Below are 24,686 nucleotides of genomic sequence, written 5' to 3'. Positions count from 1 at the left end.
GTACTGCTGTCTCGCTTCCTGGGTCAAGAAGAAGGTTGGAACTAGTATGCAAACATTCAAGGTTCGGTGCTATTACTAATACCACTCCAACATGAAAATGCATGAACTGTAACATGTATCTATTTACTTATTCTTTATTCTTAACCATATCTACTTCAGTTAACATGTACATCACCATTTGGTGATCCTTCTGACTTAAGAAATTTGTTAAGATAAGGAACTGACCAAAAAAAACTTCTTGAGTATAGTACTACTGCACTAAAAGCAAAATGGAAGTCACAGTGACACTCACCAGATTCCAGATACCAACAGTTCCTTGACCATCACCAGCTGCTACTAAGATTGGTGTTTCTGAAGGATGAATAGCTATGGAATGGATTCTGCCATTTACTACTTTAGTGACATAGCCCTCTTTGATGGTCATACAATTGAGACTAGCTTTGTACCTGCAACAGTAATATTTAGCATTAAGAAAATGAAATAGTCTACCCAAAAAATAATAAAAAATGCTGAAGACATACCTGTCTAAACTATTTGCCTGCTTCCTATCTGTTGACATTTTTACCTGTAAAATTAAAAGCCACTGTGAATTAAAATGGTGTAGTGCAAATGATAAACTTCCAAATACATTTGATAACTTATTTATCATAAAAGGGGACAAAGTAAATGTAATGAAATTCAGAATTTGATTACACAGAGGAACACTTCTTTCCTAGGCCACTGCACTGGTGCTTCCTACTAAACGTATTAGCAAAGGACCACCTGTTTTTCATTAGTGAACAAATCCTATGCATATGATTAAGATACTTATTGAGATTCTGGCTCATCTTTATATCCAACATGGCACCAGCACCCTTTAATCTAGGTGAACAGTGCACAGTCATCATCAAAATCTCTTTCTACTGCCTAGCTTTACTGGCTGATCAAAGCAAAGCAGAGTCTATTACCTATTTTATACATTTCAGCCAGGCATATAGTGTAACAGTTACATTAAAGGAAAAGTCCACTCTAAAAAGAGTTATGTACTTACCATAACTTGGAATCTGTGCCATCCAGTGTCATTATTCATCATGGATGGGTGCAGGATTTGACATCGGATCCGAACCGGCAACTAGAAAGACAGCTCCTGAGCTCAAGCTTCTCCCCTTCCCAGGATCCCTTGCTACCCACAACCCTCAGATCGAGTTTGCTGCACAGGAAAAGCAGGCAGTAAATACTGCTTAAAAGATTAAAGGATACAAAAGGATACATCCCTCACTAATTCCCCAATCACCAGGAGGGGGAAGGAGGGTGGGAACATGATGAATAATGACACTGGATAGCACAGATTCCAACTAAGTACATAACTCTATCTGATGCTATCCATGGCATTATTGATCATGGATGGGTCAGAGTTCCCAGCTACTAATAACCCTGGGAGGCCATGCCAGAGCACAGAAGAACAAAAGGAAGCCCTGCTCCTGGACACCAGGTCTAACTTGTAATGATTAACAAAATTATGGGGATTATACCAAGTAGAATCAGCGCAAAAAAGAAGTTATGTACTCACCATAACGTTCCATCTGAGTAGGTACTTCATTTGTCTGCAACCTGTGGGTATCGGATCCGACTTCGGATCCGAGCCGGCAGCTTTCCAAGCTCCAAGATCCGAGCTCCTAGCTCCTCCCCCTACCCATAATCCCCTGCTACCAACCATATTACCTCAGATCGGTTTTTCTTTGCCTCACCAACCTGGTAACACGAAAAATCAACTGCAAAGGTGATCAGAAAATCCCGAAAGGTTCGGGGGATGGCAGGGGGGGTCGGTTGCAGACAAATGAAGTACCTACTCAGATGGAATGTTATGGTGAGTACATAACTTCTTTATCTGAAGTAGTTACTTCATTTGCTCTGCAACCTGTGGGACAGAGTCCCCAGCTACCTTATAAGAACCTGGGTGGTCCTTACGGAAGGATATTCCGAAGCACCGCGGAGCCAAAAGAAGCCCTACTTCTCGAAATCACATCTAGTTTATAATGAGAAATGAACGTATGAGAAGAGGACCAAGTAGCTGTTGAACATATGTCGCCCACTGGAACCCTAGACCAAAAGGCTGTTGAGGTAGCTACAGATCTTGTAGAATGAGCACGGATACTAACCGGGGCTGGTTTGCCAGACGATATGTACCCCTGAATAATACACTGACGGATCCAATTTGCTACAGTCACTTTGGAAATGTCTTTGCCCATGGCTGATTTTGCATAAGAGACAAACAACTGGTGCGACTTGCGAAACTCTCTAGTCCTATGCAAGTAGAAACGCAGCTGTCTGTGTACATCCAATTTGTGTAATGTGTATTCTCCCTTGTTCTGAAATGTTGGAAAAAACACTGGTAGATTTATCGATTGATTTATATTTGCTTCTGAAGCAACCTTAGGCAAGAAAAACGGGTTAGTCCTGAGGGACACTCTATCTTTGTGAAAGATAAGGTAAGGAGGTTTCATACACAAGGCTTGCAATTCTGAAACCCTTTTGGCCGAAGTAATAGCCACTAAGAAGGCTGTTTTCCATGACAAGAACTTCAACGGAATTGAGGCTGCAGGTTCGAAAGGTGGACTCGTCAAGGCTTGCAAGACTAGAGTGAGATCCCATGGGGGAACCACAGACTTTATCGGTGGATTTAAAAGGAAGATGCCTCGTAAGAAGGTTTTGCACAACTTTGTAGATGCTAAGGAACCTATGCCGTCACCCACATGAAAATGGCAGATGGCCGCCAATTGCACCTTAACCGTAGAAGCGCTTGCTCCCTGCCGAAAGATCAACGAGAGGAAGTCCAGAATGGTCGGAATAGGGACAGTAAATGGGTCCAAGCCCTTGTCTTTGGCCCAAATGGAAAAACGTTTCCATTTACTGTTGTAAAGTTTTCTGGTAGACGGCTTATGAGCCGCAACCAGAATGGCCTTAACAGGAGATGAGATACCGGGAGTCCTAGCCATTAATGGAACTGGCTCAGCCAAGCTGCAAGCTTGAGGTTGACCAGGTTCGGGGTTGGGCAACCCGTGGGATGAGAGATCAGTTCTGGACTGGGATCCAGAATCCACGGAGGAGCCACACTGTGAGACCGCAGAAAGGGGAACCAGATCTGCCGAGGCCAGAATGGGGCTATGAACATAACTCTGCTCCCCAACCGACAGGCTTTCTGAATGAATTTCATCATGAGTGGAAGGGGGGGATAAGCATAAAGGAGCCCAGGAGGCCAAGCATGGACTAGAGCGTCTCTGGGGGTCTCCCCCTCTGGGCGGAATTATTGCGAAGTACTCGCTGCATTTTGTGTTTAAAGGAGAAGCAAAAAGATTGCAGCGAGGCCGACCCCATTTGTGGAAGATCTGCTTCGCAACAGATGGATTCAAAGACCACTCGTACGGAGCGAGAAGCACCCGACTTAGCTTGTCCGCTAATATGTTAGACCGTCCCGGGATGTGCGTTGCTACCAGAAAACGGTTGGTGGAGATCGCCCATTCCCAAACTCTCATGGCCTCTCGACACAGGGGATAGGATCTGGTTCCTCCCTGTTTGTTTATATACCAGACTACAGACATGTTGTCTGTCTGGATCGCAATAGTCCCCAGGGGGAGAAGGTCGTGGAGAGCTTGCAATGCCAAAAGCACCGCCCTCATCTCTAGGACATTGATATGCAATGCAGTCTCTAGGGAAGTCCACGTGCCTTGAACAGATCTGCCTGAACAATGCCCCCCCCACCCGAGGCGAGAAGCGTCCGTGGTCAACGTGGCTTCGACCGGGGGAATCACGAAAGGCCTCCCTTCTCTGAGTTCCCGCGCATGTAACCACCAAAGAAGGGAGTCCCTGCAAACTCTGCTCAGCGGTATCGGCGTGTTCAATGGGTAGAACAAGAGAGACCATTGGACTTGAAGGGTCCATTGTAATATTCGCATTCGCAGATGGGCATGGAGGGAAAGACCGATCGCTGCTGCCATAGACCCCAGTGCCCTCAAGACTAACTCCGGAGAAGGGCTAACACCTGATAAGACAAGCTGTTCAGTCTGACTGATGTTAGAGTAGCTCGGGAGATTCGAGTATCCAACCTGGCCCCTATGAATTCCAGGGATTGAGTGGGGCACAGGCAGGACTTCTGCTGGTTTACTGAAATGCCTAGGTTGTGAGCTAGAGTCAGTGCGTAATCTCTCGCCACAGAGAGCTGATGCCAGTCGTCTAGGTACGGGAAGACCTGAATGCCCTGAAGTCTCAGGTGGGCTGCAACTACCGCCATGACCTTGGTGAACACTCTGGGGGCTGAGGTGAGGCCGAATGGAAGAACCCTGAATTGATAATGACTGGCTCAGAGCTGGAAGCGGAGAAACCTCCTGGATCGTCTGTCCATCAAGATGTGGTAGTACGCATCCTTGAGGTCTATGGAGCACATCCAGTCGTTCTCCCGCAGAAGGGGGAGAATAGATTGAAGAGTGACCATCCAGAACTTTTCCTTGGGTATGAACAGGTTCAGAGCGGAAAGGTCTAAGATGGGTCTGAGGTCCCCGGTTTTCTTTGGCACCAAAAAGAACCTTGAGTAATAACCCAATCCGGACTGATCTGGGGGGACGTGCTGGATGGCTCTTTTTCTTAGCAGCTTCAAAATCTCTGAAGCCGCTGCCTCCCTCTGATCGGGTGGGACATCGGGGAGGCGTCTGGTTTTGGAGGGAAGATTTAGGAATGGAATGAAATAACCTCTGGAAATGATACGGAGCACCCATCGATCCCTTGTAAGGGACTCCCAGTTTGACAGGTGCTCCATCAACCGCCCCCCCGACTGCCTCCAGAGAGGGACAGTCCACCAGGGGGTCGGCTGGAGGGGACACCCAGGAGGTAGATGGGCCTGCCTCAAACACCTCCAGGAACACGGATTCATCAAGGGAAGGTTTTTCGGCAGACTAACCCCCTCTAATACGCAACATTTCCATGATGTCTCCAAAGGAGACATCTTCAGGGGGTGACCTTGGGGAACCCTCCCTATCATCTAAGTTCGTGTCGGTGGTAACGGACTCGGGGGGAGTCCAGGTGCCTCCTTTTACACCGACGTTTCCGAGGAACCTCCTCGGTGGGGCTATCCGAAGAGGGCTCGTCCACAGGTTGTTGTTCCTCCACTGGAACTAGCTGGAGGGCTTGGGCAGGCTGTCTCGATGGTCGGATAATGGAAGACAGACCCTCATACAGTGGGGGTACAGGTGGATCCGAAGCCCGAACCGGAGACCTGGAGGATCTCGACAGTACCCTCTCCACTACCTCAAAAGCCGAAGGAGAATCACCCTCGCCAGCCTCTGAGAGCAATCTCCTCAGCTCAGAGGAAGGGATCGGGGTCGGAGCCGATGCAGTCGGCGCCGAGAGAGAGGTGCGCTCCGAAGCCAACAGCTCCGAAGACACAACTCCCTCGGATCCGACGCTCAGCCCTCGGCCCCGAGAGCTCGGATCCGACAAGCTCGAGGGCATAGTCGGCGTCAAAGAGACCAGTGCTATCGACGCTGACAAATCCCTGGGTCCGAAGGGGCCCGGATCCGATGACTCCGAGATCCGAAAACGAGTCGGAGAAGGAGTGATCGGGGCAAACATGGGGGCCGCACTCCCCCCCAGAAGGGGGGGGGTGAGGCAAGAGCACCCCCATCTGCATTTGGGTCTGTAAGAACCAACGCATCATCCGATCCATATCCGCTTCGGAGATGCTTCTGGTTGACCTGGAAGAGGTAGTCGAGGCAAGCTGGGAGGGCCGCCTCGATGACCTCGAGGGAGACCGATCCTCCTCCTCCGACGAGAAGCTAGGCGAACGGAGCCGAGAGGAGGAGGATCTGGAGACCCCCGAAGGAGACCTAGCTGCTTTAGCTGGCGGAGCCGAGGGGTGAGATTCGGCCCACCTTTTATGGGATCTATGTCCCTCCTTATCCTTGTGCCTGTTCTCCTTAGCCGAAGAGGCAATAGTTTCCCCAGAGCTCAAACCTGAAGAGGGAGGTTGAGTCCCGGGTTGAGCTAAGGGAACAGAGGGTGCCAAGGCAGCCGGTGCCCGAACGGGAGAGGAAGAAGAAGCTGATTCCTGGGGGAGCTTTCCCGCCAGGATCAGCTTGTTTTTCCTATCCCGAAGTGCCCGGGGGTTAAAGGCCGCACAGATCTGGCAGGCCTCTGAAAGATGGGCTGCCCCCAGGCACAAAACGCACTGAGTTTGGCCATCAGCTGGGGAAAGCTTGTGGCCACACTGAGTACATTTAGAAAAAATGGCCTTAGGCCCTTCCGCCATGTTAGCACTCACACACACACCCAAACACTAAGGGGGGGGGGAGTGACTAAAGAAAACTAATTAACTGTACCAAGGAAAAAATTTAAACTAGCACAAAAAGGGGTAGAAAAGGGCTTAATAACACACACACACGATTTTTAAACTCTAGAAGAGGTTATAATCAGAAACGATCTCACCCAGCCAGGAGCTCTTCAAAATGGAAAGCTTCTTCAGCCGCGGCAAAAAAACGATCTGGGGTAATATGGTTGGTAGCAGGTAATATGGTTGGTAGCAGGGATTATGGGTAGGGGGAGGAGCTAGGAGCTTGGATCTTGGAGCTTGGAAAGCTGTCGGATCCAATACCCACAGGTTGCAGAGCAAATGAAGTAACTACTTCAGATTTTCATCTAAAGAAAGTTTAGCCAAGAAGGCAGATGATGTGGCTACCGACCTAGTAAGAGTGAGCTTTGACTGGTCCGGTGAGCTCCAGGTGTCTGCTTTCTTAAATATAAGAAATACAGCTGGTGATCTAATGAGAAATAGGCACCTTGGAAGCTGCTTGACCTTCCCTGGCCTGAGAAGAGGCAACAAAGAGCTGATCAGACTATCGAAAATTTTCAGTCCGCTTGAGGTAAAAACGTAACTACCTATGAACATCCAAACTGATATTCTCCTTTATTGGAAAAATTATGAAAGAACACAGGAAGTTGAATCGACTAAGATTCACCTCTGAAGCTACCTTAGGGACAAAGGAAGGACTGGTCCTGAGAGACACCCTACCCTTACGGAATACCATGAAAGGAGGCTTTATGCACAGAGCCTGCAATTTGGAGACCCTCCTGGCTGGACTAACCGTCACCAAACAGGCAGTCTTCCAGGACAGGAATTTAAAGTCACAAGTCGCCGCAGGCTCAAAAGATTTCTGTGTCACAGATTGCAGTACCACAGTGAGATCGCTACGAGGGGAGGTATCCTTTACAGGAGATCCGAGTAGAAAGATCCCTTTAAGGAAGGCCTTGCACAGCCTAGAAGAAAAGCAGAAAAGGTTAGACTTTCGCTCAAATGGAAGTTGGAGCTTAATCGTAGAGAAACTAGCCTCCTGTTGAAAAAGAGAGGCCATGACCGATAAGATGTCAGGGACAGAAGCTGAAAAAGGGTCTAGACTGCATTATTTTGCCTAGATAGAAAATCTCCTCCATTTGCTGGACTATATCTTGGTAGACAGTTTCCGAGAAGCCAAAATAATGGTCTTAACCGGGAAATGGAATCTGGACTGGGAAAGTATCACTGGAACTGGAGGTACCAAGCAGTCAGACAAAGGGAATGAAGGTTAGAAAGAGGAAGCCCCCAAGGATGGGAAATGAGATCTGGAATGGGATCTAATAACCAAGGTGGATATTTCAGATGAGATCAAAGGAAGGAAAACCATACCTGATGAGGCCAGAAGGGGGAAATGAGGAAGAGAGGAGTCTTCAGGCAACGAGCTTTCTGTAAGACTTTGGGAATGAGGGAAGTTGGGAGAGAGGCATACAGGTGACCCAATGGCCAATTGTGAACCAGAGTGCCCCTGGGTGACTCCCCCATTGGGAGGATCAGGCAAAGTATTTTCTGCATTTGTGATTGACTAGAGAAGCAGAAAGATCGCAGGAAGGGAAACCCCAGCGGTCGAACATCTGACGAGCCACTGACTGATTCAGGGACCACTCGTGAGGACTCAGGATAGATCTGCTGAGTTTGTCGGCTAATACGTTGGAATTGCCAGGAATATGTATTGCAAGACGAAAGTGCCTGGAAGACAACACTCATTTCCACACTCTTACGGCCTCTCTGCACAGGGGATAAGACTGCGTTTCTATGTACCAGACCACCGCCATGTTGTCTGACTGAATTGCAATGGCCTGAAAGGGAGACAGTCTTGGAAGGCTTCCAACATTAGAAGGACTGCTCTATTCTCCAGGACATTGATGTGCAAATTGGTCTCCGAGGGGGACCACATGCCTTGGACAGTCCTTCCCCGATAATGCCCCCCCACCCCAACAGGAAGGTGGCTGTGGTCACTGTAGCTTGGAGTTGCGGAAAACAGAGAGGTCTGCCAAGAAGAAGGTCCTGAGCATGCAGCCACCAAGCAAAGTGACGTCTGCAGACTTGAGAAATCCTAACAATCATGAATGGGGATGAAGGTGGGCTGACCACAGCAGCACAAGGGTCCTTTGTAGAACTCGCCTGTGATATCTGGCAAGAGGGAGGGACTAAATGAATTGCCATTGCCATTGAACCTAGTGCCTGCAGGATTAAATGAATGGAGGGATGTTCCAGATCCAGAAGAAGATGGACCCGTTTCTGAATCATCTTGACTCTGAGTGGGGAAGTGCTGAAGTCTCTAACGCAGTGTCCAGAAGAACCCAGATAAATTCCACGCTCTGACACAGGGCAAGATGTGATTTGGCTAGGATGACTGTGATGCCTAGGTCCTGAAAGAGACTGAGTGTGTAATCCGTGGTCAGAATGAGTTGATGCCTTGTGGGTGCCATGAGGAGCCAATCGTCCAGGTACGGAAACCTTGCAGCTAGAGATATGCTGCTACCACTGCCATACATTTCGTAAACACCCAGGGGGCTGGGGCGAGTCCAAAGGGCAGGGCTCTGAACTGATAGTGATTGGCCCCCAGCTGGAAGTGCAGGTATCTCCTGGAGCATACGTCGATTGTGTGTGCTAGTATGCATCCTTGAGATTTAGTGAGCACATCCAATCATCTTTGCACAGAAGAGAGCTTCGACTTCTTGACCGACAAATTTAAAACACTGAGATCCAGAATGGGACGCATGTCCCTGGTCTTTTTGGCCACCAAAACGAAGCGAGAGTAAGTTACGGACCCTCATTGCCATGTTGAGACCATCTGGATGGCTCTTTTTTAAAGGAGGTCTTGAACTTCTTAAAAGGAACAACTCCCTTTGGTAGGGTGGAACATCCAGGAGAGATTTTTGAGTTGGAGGGGGCTGAAAAAAGGGTATGAAGTAACCCCTGGAAATTATGTTCAACAGCCACTGATCTGAGGTAATACTTGTCCAGGCTAAAGGGTGGTGGGAGTGATGACCTCAGGGCAGGACAGCCGGCCAGCACTGAGGGGGCTTCTCTGAGAAGGATTCCTGGGATCCCTGGTTCTGCGGACCCCCTCTGCTTCTGGGGGCAGCATCTGCTGTCAAACCCCTTTCCTCAGTCGGAGGAAAAGGATTCCTGTGGAGCATCCTGAAAGGAAGACGGAGACCTGCAGAACCACAGTTTTTTACTACCCCTCTGACTTTTTGGAAAAGGATCATTGGGGAGTAGAGAACTTGATCCCGACCACGGACAGTGTCTTTCCTTCCTGCTTGCTATGGGTTAAATGTTCTTTGACCGAAGGACCAAACAAAGCTGACCCATCAAATGTAGCATTCGTGAATGATCCCCTGACATTTTCTGAAAACCTGCAAAGGCAAAGCCAGGCATGATGCCTAATGGCAATGCCAGTGCCCACCACTCAGTTGGTGGCCTCCACTGTACTAGAGATCAGCCTCATTGTGGCATTAGCTATGGAAGACAGTAAATAGATTTGGAGAAACAAATTTAAGGCTCGCCTGAGGCAGTAACTCAGAAAGGGAAGTGGAAAGTTCCGATACCTAGTCCCTTTGCAGCCGGGTAAAGTGTGCCATGTAGTTGGCTGCTCTCAGTCCGAATGTAGCTGAGGTAAACGCATGCTTCCCGAAATGGTCAGTCGCCCGAGACTCCCGATTTGGGGGATGGACCATGGAGCTCTGTTTAGCGAGCTCCTTTTTTGTAGCTGCGGCCACAACAGCATCAGCACATTGCTCCAAACTTATCGGCTTTCTTGAGAACTGGTTCTACTGTGTCTGGCTCCTTCCAAACCCTGCTGGATGAGATCACTGGCAGGGGGAGACACCCAGGTAAAAGACGTGCCCATCCTAAAGGCCTTCAGGAACACGGATTCCTCTAAAGACGGGGTGGAGGAAGACCAACCATCTCACCTTTTAAGGATCGCAAGGATGCCACCAAAGGGTACCACTTTGGACGAAGTCTGGGGGACCTGTCTCGTTCCTCAAAATCCATGTCTTCAGTGAGGGACTCTCAAGGGGAGTCCAAGTGCTTCTTCTTGCACATCCTCTTCTGAGGAGGCTTCTCCATGGTGGGATCTGGGGAGGACTCTGAAGAGGAACGGACCCCGATAGGGGCAATGCCCATCTGAAGGTGCTCACGGGAGGGCTGACCTTGGTAGGATGATGAGGTCTCACCACCCATTGTTAAGTGAGGCTGGGGAGGATTCAGAGCAGAGGTAGAGAGGCAGCTGCCCATCTGGAGATAGTCTTCTGTATCACCCAGAAAGCCGATGGGCTGGACGAAGCCCCTCCTCCTCACCTGCCACAGCCAACCGGGATGGAAGGCATGACCTCGATGCCACACCGAAGTCCCCAGACAATATTGGCCACGAACTGTCCAAAGCAGAGGCCCCCAAAGAGAGGGAATGGTCTGAAAGCTCCAGTCCCTACCCAACTCCCCAGAGATTCCCACTGACCTCACGGGACCAAGGTGCCGCCATCTCCCAAGGCAATGGAGTTGACCCCCCCCCAGGGACCCAGATGGTGTGGGAAGGGAAGCAATGCCTGACATCATTGACCTTTCCCCAAGGATGCCCTGATCCTGGGAGAATGAACCCAGATGGGTCAATTTAGGAGAGAGGAGTTATTTGGATGGTGAAGATACCCTGGGCAAGTGGGTAGGGGATGGCAACAAAGCCCAGCTCAATTTGGGCCTTGAGAAAGCTCCTTATCATCCTCTCCATATCTGATGGGAGCAGACTCCTGGTGGAATGGGAAGACAGTGAGGAATGGCCCAATCTAGCTGAGGGCATGGGGTCTCAAGAAAGAGACCTGCTGAAAAGCCCCGGATCCAGTCTTCTAGGTGTGGAGGGGAAGCCTTCAATAACGATCGGATCTGACAAAACCACTGGATCCAAGGATCTGCTTGGATCAGAAGACATAGACTGTACTGCGGTCAGATCCATAGGGTAGGCTGGATCCAAGGACCTCCAAGGCTCCGAGGTCTCAGATCTGACAGAGGAAGCCGGGAATCTCAGAGCAGAAGAGCCCGGATTCGAAGCTAGGGAAGCTGGTCTCGGATCCAGGGAGCTGTGATCTGAGAGGCTCCACTTTTTAGACGGAGAATCCCTTGAGGACGAAGACTTCCTCTTGTGATCTGAGGGAGGTTTAGAAGGGGAACCTAAAACCAAGGGGATCTCCTTTGGCCAACCTTTTCACAAGCAGCCTATTCCTGCGGTTCAGGAGAGCCCTGGGGTTGAATCTGGCACAAATGTCAAATTCAACCTCCAGATGTGGCTCTCCAAGACAGTACACACATGCCTCATGTGAGTCAGAATGTGGTAATTTCTGACCACCCGAGGAGCACCTTTTAAAACCAGTGCGCTTTTCAGTCAACCCACACACCTACACACCACCTGTACATTATAGACAACAGGGGGGTGGGGTCAAGGCAGAAAAGGGGAAAAAGGAGGATAGAAGGTACCCAAGTCCAGTAAAGACAAGGGTGGGAACCTGGGAAGGACCTAGCAAAAACTACCCAAACACGCTACTGGGAGGTGATGAAATTACAGAAAGAGTTAGAAGGAGGTAGCAGACTAATAGAAAAAAAGGAGAGAACCCCAAAGAAAGGAAAAAGTACTTATGTGAAAAAAGCACAACTTTAGCTGCAGGAAGCATGTCGTTTCAAATTGTGGCAAACCAGATCTGAGGGTTGTGGGTATCAAGGGATCTTAGGAAAGGGAGGAGCTCCAGCTCAGGAGCCGTCTTTCTAGTTGCCGGCTCAGATCCAATGTCTAATCCTATACCCATCTCTGATTAATAAGGACGTGGACAGCATCAGATTCAGTAGTTTAATTCAACCCTGAAAATTCTTCTCGCCTTACAGTATGGTTCCAGCATGGTTTAATTATCAGAAAGCAGTCTGTACTTTACCAAAATTTAATTTCTTTGCCTTGGAATTAAACAAAGTGAATGCCCATCCACATTTTTCCATATAACCTTTTGTGTGCTCTGGAAAAGGAATTTGACTCCTCCTGCACAACATACCACAGACAGAGGAAAATCGGTAGTTTTTCCTGTCAGAAAATAACCCAGGATCTTATGTAGACAGTCTGTCGATGTCAGCAACTGTTATAAGAACATACACAGTGTTGGGGAACATTTACACTACATTTGTTGTTGAAGAGAACAGAAAAAGTACTGGTGCACACAGCTGACCATATTATTTTGAATAATGATCCACTTGTTAGAGGTAGCTGTTTTCTTTACATCTTTACAAAGATGTTTTAGTACTATGATCAGCAATAAGGATTCTGGTTTTGAATAAATGTCAGCATGCTACAATATAACAAGCCAACTGGTAGCAATACAACAGGAGTTGGGGGAAAAAGTAATGCACAAAGACATGTGTGCCACAGTTAAAAAACTAAGATCTTATAACACAAATTCAAGAATAGGCTGTGCCTATTATGTAGCAAGCTGTAAGGATCTAGCAAGACAGTTATAAAAGTAACACACTTTTGCGCAAATGCGGCATATTTCTCCAAAGTTCAAAATAAAAACATACATTTTCACTGCAGGCACTGATAATTAGGAAAAGTTGTCTACCTGATTCACTTCTTTTAAGCAACAACAGCCAGTATAGCCCTTAGTTTACTGTCATAGGCTTCACTTCTCAGGAATAGTGTGGGGGAGTATCAGTCAGTTCTTGAAGGGCTACAAATTGACAGCCCTAAAAAATGTGCAGTTCAGCTACTTTATTTTGCTGAGGATTTCCAAGTATTATGAAAATCTTACAGCAGCTCTAACAACAATGTAAATCAGGGTAATTTGGGCAAAAAGAAAAAAGCTGTGAGGCTCCAGAAGTTGTGTTAAGACACCTGTGGTGCACATTACTGCCATTCTGTTTAAAATGACATTTAAAAATACAGCATTTCATTATGTCTAGCATAACTCTTATAAAAAGGACTTGGAACTGGATTCTGGAAACCAGAGAATAAGACAGTAAAATAACCATGTTAGTATGGCAGTCCCCATGACAGCCATTTTGTGGCATCTCCTCTACTCAGCCACAAATAATACAATGGCACCTGATAACCTCTCTTCATAACAATAATCCTATAAATTCATACTCATCCTCCCCCAACATTCTATACACACAGCATATCGAATTATCTATTTCAAACTCTACCACATCCAATGCATGAACCAACTACTTTCTGTGCTGGCAACTCTACCCCATTTCCTTGCTGTTGCCTTCCAAACCTGACTTTTTAGTTGTTCCTCCTGCTCAATGCTGCGTAACTATCACTTCCACCAAAATGTTAACTTAAATACTTTCATCTTCAAATCTCACTTTTTAAGAGTATGATCTCTCAAATGATTCCCTCTTTTATTTACTCCCACTTTCTTGGTATTGATCTACTGCTGAGCTAATGTAGTCATAGGTTCATACTAGGCTAATAACCACCAGGGCCTTTATAAGCCTAGCTGTGCAACCTAACCCAATTGTCTCCCTATCTATCATGGGAGATTATTAGGAGGGGTCATGTTAGAATGCGTCTAGAGGTTATGTGGTGGGTGTGTTAGTTTGGGCATTACTGTCTGCCTCTGCCTATTAGAGTCATGGGGGCCAGATCTAGGGAGAATTTCTGAGTTCCCATCATTGGTAAGGTTATGCTTAAATAGGGTATGGGATAGACTCTGCTTCACATGGATGGGGAGCCTGTTCCAGAGCATGGGGATCCTCAGAGACACATTATCTGTCTCACGAACATGTCATAGTCATGTCAAAAGCAAAATTTAAATCCTTGGATCTAGTGGTTCTGATGTTATCCATTTTGTGGTTGTGCAAAAGGTCCATCAGTACTGGATTTAAGTATGCCCTGAATGCCAGGCATTGACTGCTCTCAGTAACAAGTAGGGGACGAAGTATAGTAATAGGGTTTTAAATCAAACTGTATAAGACAATGTGTTTATGCTCTAATTCTCCTGGTAAGGAACCTTTGTAGTCATTCCAACTGTTGCATATATATTGTCAGGTACATGCTGAATGGGGCATTATACTCAATGATGGGTCTGATAAGGGCCAAATAAAGTGGCACTATGAATTCTTTGGACCTGAATGCCATGCCCTTACTTCCAAGTTGGGCAACAAAGAATGATTTTCTTAGTACCTTGTTCACATGTTCGTCAACAGCCAAATTACTGTCTACATATGTTTCCACATCTCTGACTACTAGGTCAACTCTTAGGGGTGTCTTACAGGAGTAATTAGCTTGAGTGGCAGTTTTCTCAAAAGGCACTATAAAGCACTTCTCAGCACTGAGCTAACAGATTGAGACTCCTCCACATTTTGTCCCTGTTTGTTTAGCTGATGGTCTAAACATATGAAAGCACTGCAATCTTGCACTGCTGAGTACTTTCTGTGGATTTAAACCATGTCTCCGTAACAGATATCTATACTCTTCAGACTGAGAAGAGACTGTAGGGTGTGGAGTTTCTTTTTTAAGCTCCTAGCATTGAGCAGTAATAAGTACAGTTGTGTACACTTACCATAAATGTAGATGCTCGAGTGTATTCACTGTTCCAGTCATCACATTTGGGTTATCTGCTTGCAGTAGCCCTCAGTCGGCCTGATTATCAAAGTCTTGGGGACTGCGTCAGTTGCTGTCTCATCTTCCATGAGGTCAGGTAGTCAGGGATATAAAGTATGCAGCCGACACCATTACATCAGCTTTTCTTGCCCCAAATGTCAGGTGCCCCCCAATGGGAAGCAATTAAATACATATACAAGGTTATACCTCCAACAAAAAAGCAAATACTCCAAAAAGCTTTTAAGCATAGTAAAAAGGAATAGAGGAATAGCCAAAAGAAGTCAGGGGGCTGGAGGGAGGCTAACCAGGACTGCAACAGTGAATACACTTTAACATCTACATTTATGGTAAGTGTACACAACTATACTATGTTCTTCATGTTTCACTGTTGCTGTCATCACATTTGGGTAGATTCCCAAAGCTAAGGATGGGAGGAGGAATTTAGATAGCATTAGGACCAGCTAGAGGCCCTGCAAGATTGCAGTGGCAAAACCAGCTCTGGATTTAGAGAAAGTTGGTAAATGGTAATGTTTGGTGAAAGTATGTACAGAACTCCTGGTAGCGACAACTCTGAGAAAGACTGTAAAGGTACATGCAGCCCTGGTTGAATGTGGTCTTATCCGCTGTGGGATAGGTTTTCCATGGTGCTTATAGCAGAAATGAATGAAATGGCCTATCCATTTAAAAATTGTTTCTTTGAAATGGCCTTCCCCTCTGCCCCTGCAGCAAATGCCACCAGCAGCTGCTCAGATTTCCTGAGAGGTTTTGTCCTGTTCAAGTAAAATCTAAGTTGTCTGCGCATATTTAAGGAGTGCAGTATCCGTTCCCCTTTGTTCTGTGGATTAGAAAAGAAGGTTGGCAAATGAATGGACTGATTAAGAGCCACAATGGACACTACCTTGGGCATGAAGGAGGGATTTGTCCTGAAGGACAACCTGTCCACATGAAAGATGATGAAAGGCTCCACTGCCATAAGGGCCTGTAATTCAGACACCCATCTTACTGAAGTGATGGCTAAAAGGAAGGTTGTTTTCCAAAAAAAGGTATTTTGTTTTTGCAACTGGCTCAAAAGGAGGTAGAGTGAGTTTTTCCAATACAAAGTTAAGGTCCCAGGCTGGAGTTGGGGCTCTCCTGGGTGGTCTTAAATTCTGGCCCCTCTGAGGAACTGCTTGAGCAGTGGATGAGAGATGAAGGGTGGTTCTGTGTTGTAATGAGCTGAAATGGCTGAGGCATGAATTTTGATGGAGGAAAAGGAAAGGTCCTTGTAAAGCATCTCAGTTAATTATTGAAGAATCTGAGGTAAATTGGGTGCAGCTGTGCCCATCCCCTGTGTTTGGTTCCAGGGACAGAATGTTTTCCATTTTTCAGCATAAGATTTTCTAGTACTAGGCCTCCTTGCCTCCAGAATGATATCCAACAATTGTTTACTGAGGGATGGTAATGGAGAGATCAGTTATTACCCAGGCTGCCAGGTTCAGGGTTTGAAGCTGAGGGTGCAGAATCTGGCCCTCCTGCTGGGACAGCAGGGTAGGGGTCTGAGGCATGTGCCATGGTGTCAGCAGTGACACACTGCGCAAGAGGGGGTACCAGTGTTGGCATGGCCAGTCTGGTGCAATCAGTATCATCCCTGGTTTGTCCTGTTTGATCTTTAGTAGTACCTTGGAGAGGACAGGCAGAGGAGTAGGAAAGGCATAAACTGATAGATTTTTCCGGGTAAAGGACAGGGCATCCACTTTCCAAGCTTGTTTGTGGGGTGACCTTGTGCAGAATTTATTCAACTTGTAGTTCTGGGGGGAGGCAAACAGGTCTATATCTGGACTCCCCCATTTGTTTACCAACATGTTGAATGTCTTTGGTTCCAGTTTCCATTTGTGTGGGTCCATGAAATTTCTGCTTAGTTCGTCTGCCAGTGTGTTTAGCTTTCCTGGCAGGAACTGAGCCTACAGATGCACCTGGTAGCTCCAGGCTGTGTTCCACAGAACCATGGCTAGTCTGCAGAGAGGGTATGAGAGGGTTCCCCCCTACTTGTTTATGTACCTCATAACAGTGGTGTTGTCCATCTTTACCATTAATTGTCCTGGAAGAATTTGGTCCTTGAAGGCTGTCAGAGCGTTCTGTACAGCTAACATTTCTTTTTGATTGATATGCAGGTGCATCTGACTTGAGTTCCATTTGCCCTGAATGCACTTCCCTGCCAAGTGAGCCCCCCATGCATAGTCTGATGCGTCTGTTGGGGTTTGGGCGGCAGGGGGTACAGTAAATGGCAGTCCCTTGTTTTGGTGGCAGGCCTCTGCCCACCAAAGGAACTCTAACTGTAGGCAAGGTATGACAGGAATCATTGCTTCTAGATCCTGAGAATGTTGACACCCATAGGCTTTTTAGATACCATTGTAGTTTCCACATATGTAGTCTTGCATATGGAATTACAAGAATGCAAGAGGGCATGAACCCCAAGGCTTGCAGTATTTGTCTTGCAGATAGCAGGCTTTTTTGTGGCTATTAGTTTGAAGTAAGCTGCCAAATGAACTTGTTTCTCTGGCGTGAGGATAGCATCTGGGAAGATGAATTCAAGCTTGCTCCCAGGAATACAATTTGTTGACAGGGTACAAGATGGGATTTCTTTTCATTTATGGTGTACCCCAGACAAGTTAGCACCTTTTGTACAAACGCCAAATGATTCAAAAGTATGTCCCGGCTTTCTGCCTGAATTAGACAATCGCCCAGGTATGGGTATATTTGAATATTTCTTTGCCTGCAAAATGCAATGACTGGAGCGAGGCACTTTGTGAATACCCTGGGCGCGGTAGACAAGCCAAAGGGCATTGCAGAGAACTGATAGTGCATGTAGCCTGCTTTGAAGTGTAGGTAATCTTCTGCAAGATTCCCTGATTGGGATGTGCAGTTAGGCTTCCTTTAAATCCAGTGTTGCCAACCAGGCATCCTTGCATAGCATAGGAAAGCAACTGGTGAACAGTTAGCATCTTGAATTTTGGGATCAACAAATAGGTGTTTTGCTTTTTGAATCTAAACAATGCAGTGGTACTCTCTAAATATTCCACATACTCATTCAGCATTTGCTCAGTACCATTCCACATTAATAGGCAGTCATCAACAAATCTTCGATAAAACAGAGCCATGTTATTCATAGCTTGCTCATTATTAAATACAACTGTTTTTTCCCAGTGATACATAACCACATTTGCATAAGTATTTGCCATGGGAGTACCCATGGCTACTCCAGCTCTCTGAATATAGGGTTGCTCATTATTAAATAAAAATACATTTTTAGTTAATACCGAAATCTGCGGTGGTGGTGCTGCGGTAGCGTTGTCGCCCCATAGCAAGATGTTGTCCCGTTCGATTCTCAGCTACAGCGTCTTCTGTGTGCAGGCATAAGTAAATGGGGCGTGCCTTCATTGAAGGTTGTGCGTCAGGGCTGGTAACCCGGTACGTAAAAATCCACTACCAATCAGCAGACCGGAGTTCCGCTGTGGCGACCCCTAACCGGGAAAATCCGAAAGAAAGAAAGAAAGAAACAAACAAACATTTTTAGTTAATACCAGGTCTAATAAGAGACAGATAGTTTCTATTTCATTAGCTGGCTTAGTTGTTTCTTCATTTAAATAACCCCGTATTGCTTCTATGCCATATTCATTTGGAATTATAGTGAATAATGAATTGATATCCAATGTTACAAACATAAAATCTACATTTATTCATTGTCTTCCATTCTCTCAGCTTGATCAAGAAGTCATTTGTGTCTCGTATATAACTCCGATTCTGTGGCAAATGCCTTGGACAAGTTACAGAAGGATACAACTATCTCTATTAGACCAGCTGACAAAGGGGGTCCTTTAGTAGTGATGGACCATGACTGGTATAGGGCAGCCATGCTAGAGATGTTGAATGACCCTATATCATACGGAAATATTACACAGAGGGATGTTGAAAGGAGCATTATATCCATACATAATGGATTATTTGAGTGTCTATAGTGTGATGCTATAGATCAGGAATTATTTAAATACTTGCTGGTAAAGAAACCTCTTTTACCCATAGTTCAAGGCCTCCCCAAAATTCATAAACATCCAACTGAACCACCTATGAGGCCAATAGTGGCGGGTGGAGGATGGGCCCCAGAGCCATTATCATTACATATTGAACAACATTTGAAGCCGATAATACTTAAGAACAAATATATCCTAAGGGATACAAAACAATTTCTAAGAGAATCTTTACGATTCTGTAGTTGATAAACCACCTTCTGATGTATGTATTATGGCAACACTAGATGTGCAATCTCCATTTACAGTTATTCCCAACTGCCATGGGATAGACATGTTAAAATGATATCTGGTGGATGATGGTACTTATGAGTCTAATGAAACTGATCACATATGCTTTCTGTTAGCAACTATTTTGGAGAATAATTTGTTCCTTTTGGAAAATTCGCTGTTTCGACAATGTGCTGGCGTAGCTATGGGCACATCTTGTGCCAACAGCTACACCAACATAGTCATGGCCGCTTGGGAGAAGGAATATGTGTTGAAGGAAGGCATGGGTTTTCCCATAATATTCTTTCGTCGATTTGTGGACGACTTTTTCCTTTTGTGGGAGGGGGATGAGCCTAGTTTCTTTCGGTTTATAGAATACATTAAGAGTACGACTACTTTTTTGAAATTTACAGCTAATACTTCTAATACATAAATTGAGTTTCTTGTTGTATGTATTCATATATCTGTGAAGGGAAATTTCAATACAGAAATATTCAGAAAAGAGTGCTATAGGACACCTATGTGGAATGTAATAGTATGCACCCACAGCACACATTTAAAAATGTGATGAAAGGACAGGCATTGAGAGTGTCAAAACGAACAGATGATGTTGGGAAATTTAGTGGAGGACTTGGTAATGTTGGAAAATGCTTCCTTGAGAGAGGATATTCGAAGAAAGAAGTTAACATGGCACTTACACAGGCACATACTATGAGGACAGGATTAGGTAAACCATATTTTTCCAACACTGGTAGATCAATAGCTGATGCTAATCCCAGGGACAAATTAATGAGAGTACTAGTGACATACTCCAGTAACATTAAATTGTTAAAAAATGTGTTCAATAAGAAATGGAATGTTCTTTGCGCTGATGAAAAAGTAAGGCAAATGTTCGGTGATGTTCCACACTATGCAAATAAAAAGTCCCTCAAAAGAATTCTATGTGGCCCAAAATTGAATTTTCAAAATGACAGTCAGGCTATAGGGTCTGGATATGGCACTACACCATGTTATCAGTGTAATTTTTGTAAATATCTTGATAGTTCAAGTGGATTTCACCATCCAGACATGGAGACAACTGAGTTTTCGTTTGAGAGCAAATTGTAACAGTACCAACTTGGTATACCTGGGCTATTGTTTAAAATGCTTTTCATTTTATATAGGAATGACCACAAGCAGGTTACGACATCGGATTAGGGAACATCTTTATGACATCTCCAAACATGTTGATACCAATGCCCTGGCACGACATGTTACTGTTGCGGGGACAGGGCATGAGTTTAGGTTCATGGTTGTTGAATTAGTATCATTCAATATTAGAAAGGGGCTTGTTAGAAACAGGGTTGAGAACAGGGAGTTAAAATGGATCATCAGGATGAGGGTGAATATGGGTAAGGGACTTAATGACAAATTATCTATCCAACCTGTATTGGTAAATAGATCTTTACACAGATGAGAAGATTTTTTTATATATATGTTTTAACACAGATTCACATTTTTATCCATTTTTTATGGTTATATAGATATTGCACCATTGTATGCTGATATTATTTATATATATATATATATATATATATATATATATATATATATATATATATTAATATGTTTTATGATGGTTTCATGATTTATTTGCATGGTGTCTTTAAATGTTGAACTGATGTGATGTCACGTTGTTAAATGGATATTTAAATGCATGGATTTATTTTGTTAGAATTGTCTGATGAAGCAGCTTGACTGCGAAAGCACTCACCATTGTATTCAGTTATATTAAAGTAGTGTTTTATTTAGCCGTGGTTTGGTGCTCTTAAATAATTTTTATGTTTATATATATATATATATATATATATATATATATATATATATATATATATATATATACATACATACATATACACACACACACATACATCATGCACACACACACACACATATATATATGTACACACATACATATATATATATATATATATATATATATATATATATATATATATATATATACACACACACACACACACACACACACACACACACACACACACACACACATTTATATATATATCTATATTTATTTACATTTGTTGACCGGGAATGTCCGACTGGACACAGGCCCATTTTCAGCGGAGGCCTGGGGAGAAAAGCTCCACAAATTAAAATATTACATACAGAGTTACAGATGAAGAATCCTAGCAATTAAAATATTACAAACAATTACAGATGAAGAACATAGTACATTCAGTAAATAACTAGCATCTGTTCTATCCACAAAGTCATAGCAGATATTAACAAATGTTACAATAAGAAGTTACTGCCATATAATAAGTAGATAGGCATGGAAGTATCAGATCTTGCTGTAATCAAAGGTAGTTTGTGGGGTGGAAGAGAAGTAGAGGGTAGATGGAGTGGGAGAAGTTAGAGGGGAGAGTTACAAGGGCATAGCCAGCATGTTTTTAGGTAAGCTTTAAGTAAAGCTTTGAAGTGGGTGCATGATGGTAGAGAGGTTATTGTGGGGAGAAAGGTGTTCCATAATTTGGCTATAGCACTGGAGAATAGTGCTTCTCCAGCAGTGTTATTGGCTCTAGTAACCTGCAATTGATTTTTGTTGCTGGATCATAGTGGTCTGGTGGTGAGATAGGGTTGGAGTAAACACTGGAGGGATGGGACCTTTAGAGGATGGTTAACCAGTTTGTGGGAGAGTGCGAGCTGATACCATTGAAGGAGGTGAGGGAGTTCTAGCCAGCCTAGTTCAGTAAGTGAGAGACAGTGGTGACTGTGGTAGGATGCCCTGGTGGTGAATATGGCGATTTTGTTGTAGCAGGTCTCGAGTTTATTTAGATTGCATTGCCTTGGGTTGGTATATATTGGAGAGGCATAAAGTAGGGTGGAGATAAGATGCGAATTTGCAACTGAAATCCTGGCTGCTTTGGTGAGGAGTTGCTTATTTCTGTATAAGGCTCCTAGTTTTTGGTGGACTTTGTTTATGGTCATGGAATGTCAAATTTGAGATTGTCTATTTCAACTCCTAGCAATTTGGTGTGATCTGTTGGGTGGATAGTGGCGCTGTCTTTTGCTGTGAAGTTAAAGTGAGAATTGTTTTGAGTATGTTAGGTGGGTTTGAAGATGAGGAGTTTAGTTTTGTTTGGGTTGAGTATTAACTGGGCATCGGATAGCCAGGTTTCAACAGAGGAAAAAGCATCCTGTGTGACCTTTTGCAGTTTGGGTAGGGACTGGGCTGAGCAGATGATGGCTGAGTCATCTGCATATTGTATGAGTATGCCATGTTTGGTGGCAGAGGCTAGATCATTGGTGAAAATAGAGAAGAGTAGGGGTCCAAGGATGGATCCTTGGGGAACACCAACAGAGACAAGTAGTTGGGGAGGTATGTCATTTTGCCATACAACAGATTGCTGGCGGTCAGACAGGTAACTTTGAAACCAGTTGGTGACTGATTGAGAAAAGGATAGGTTATTGAGTACAGAGAGGAGTTGTTTGTGTGGGACCATGTAAAATGCTTTAGATAGGTCTAGGAAAGTAGCAGAGGAGAGATGGCCATTGTTTTTATGGTGAAGGATAGTGTTAGTAAAAGAGAATAAGGCAGTGGTGGTGCTATGGTTTGGTCAGAAACCATGTTGAGTATTAGAAAGGAGGATGTTAGTCTGAGATTTGAGAGTGAATGCATCTCTCTAGTATTTTGGAGAGTGGAGATAGAATCGCTATGGGGCAGTAGTTGGTTAGATCTGTGGAGGGGCCGCCTTTGTGAATGGGAATGATGTGTGACATTTTCCATAGTGTAGGGACATAGCATTCTGACAGAGATCGGTTAATCAAGATGGATACTGGGTAGGCTAGGGTGTCAGCTGCAATTTGTAGGAATTCACTTGATGTTGTCTACTGCTAATTTTGTGGGTATAAGTTTAGTTAAGAGTTTTCTTATGTTGGAGGTAGGAATGGGAAAAAATGAGATGAGTGTGGGGAGATTACTGGGTGAAGGTGTAGGGTGTAGGAGAGGGGGGCTGTGTTATCTAGCTAGTCATAGTACGGTTTGTGTTAATTGTGTGTTGAATGAGGTAGCAATATTTTCTGAGGAGTGAGGAATGTTAGGTATAGGGGTAATGATTTTACCTGGGTGGAGGATGGAGTATATGGAGGTCCAGAATTGTTTGGGGATGTGTTGGGAGGAGTTGAGGGCAGACTGGTAGTATTGGATTTTTGTCCACCTTTATTAGCTTTTTGATTCTATTGAGTAGTTCTAGGAATTTCTGTCTAGCTGAGGGGGTTTTAGTTCAGTGTTCCCAGGCTTTATCTCTGTTTTTCATTTCTGACCTAGTGGTTTTCTGTAACCATGGGGAGGGTTGGGCTTTGGTTCTAGTAAGTCTTATGGAGGCATGGTTATTTAGGATGCTTTGGAAGGTAGTACTGAAAAATTGGACTGTGTCATCTAGGCTGAGGTAATTTAGAGGGTGCCAGATACATTCTTTGAGGGATGAGATGAATGTGATTGGGTTAAAGTATAGTTTTTTCCGTATTTGACTGTAGATGACAGGTTTAACATGGTATAGGTGTTTTTTGAGTAGGAATGTTGGGGAATGATCACTGAGGCTATCTGATAGGCAGCCTGCTATATAGGACTGGGGAATCTTGCTGACTAATATCCAATTCAGGGTAGTGTGCTTGTTGGAGATTTTATTTATTCTGGTTGGTGACTGGACTAGTTGGGTGAAGCCATGAAGGTTTAGAAACTGGGTTGGATGGTTGCCGCAACAGGATTGCCAATCAATATTGAAGTCACCTAAAATTATGGTCTCTTGAGGGAGATGGTGGGTAGTCCAGCTGAGGAGGTTTTCTACTGGAAGGATATTTTGGCCAGGTGGGAACTAGCATCCTATTATGTTGATGGTTTTATTTTGGTTTATTTTCAGGTGGGTATATATTATTTCTTCATTGGCAATTTGGGGAGCTGATGAGTTTAGAATCTGGATGTTTAGATGCTGTTTAAATATTATAGCTATACCACCTCCTTTCTTGTTTAGTCGGTCTATAGAGTCTTAGTATGCTGTAACCATTAGGGAGGATTTTGCTCACTGGTAATGTGAAGTTTTAGCCAGGTTTCTGTCAGGATGATTATATCTATGGAGTATAAGTCTTTGGTGGCATGGAGATCGCGGACTTTGTTGGCTATATTTCTGAGAACCAAAATATTTAGAGGCGAAAATATACTGACGACGGATAGTGCATTGATTAAATAAAGCACAAAACCGACAGCAAGGTACGTCATGGTCAGGGACTAGGCAAGGAATACAGTACGAATGAAAATCTTTATGAGGTATTTGCTATCTACAAGTAATGCAATTATTAACTTTTACTGACATCGGTAAGGAGCAAGAAAAAGTTTCCCCAACGGGGTACTTGGATTAAGTTGAAGACTTCGGTTCTGAAACTCGAAAACGAAAATTTCAGGAGTCGGCTG

At 44.7% G+C, this 24,686-nt stretch overlaps 1 protein-coding gene across 2 annotated transcripts in view; it reads right to left on the bottom strand.

Annotated features, from left to right (window-relative positions):
• LOC122806909 (WD repeat-containing protein 76-like) overlaps positions 1-24,686 on the bottom strand; it is a 950,729-nt gene that overhangs the window by 509,601 nt on the left and 416,442 nt on the right. For both annotated transcript variants that reach the window (XM_044077718.1, XM_044077717.1), the window contains 2 exons: positions 522-565; positions 293-446 (listed from right to left, as the gene is read on the bottom strand). In XM_044077718.1, coding sequence (XP_043933653.1) covers positions 293-446; positions 522-565 — 198 coding nt within the window. The remainder of the gene's footprint in view (positions 1-292; positions 447-521; positions 566-24,686) is intronic.

Source organism: Protopterus annectens, chromosome 7.part0, assembly GCF_019279795.1.
Source record: "Protopterus annectens isolate FY-2018-M chromosome 7.part0, PAN1.0, whole genome shotgun sequence".
Taxonomy (NCBI): domain Eukaryota; kingdom Metazoa; phylum Chordata; order Ceratodontiformes; family Protopteridae; genus Protopterus; species Protopterus annectens.
Note: the sequence above shows the minus strand (reverse complement) of the source record. Positions and strands in the feature narration are given on the sequence as shown.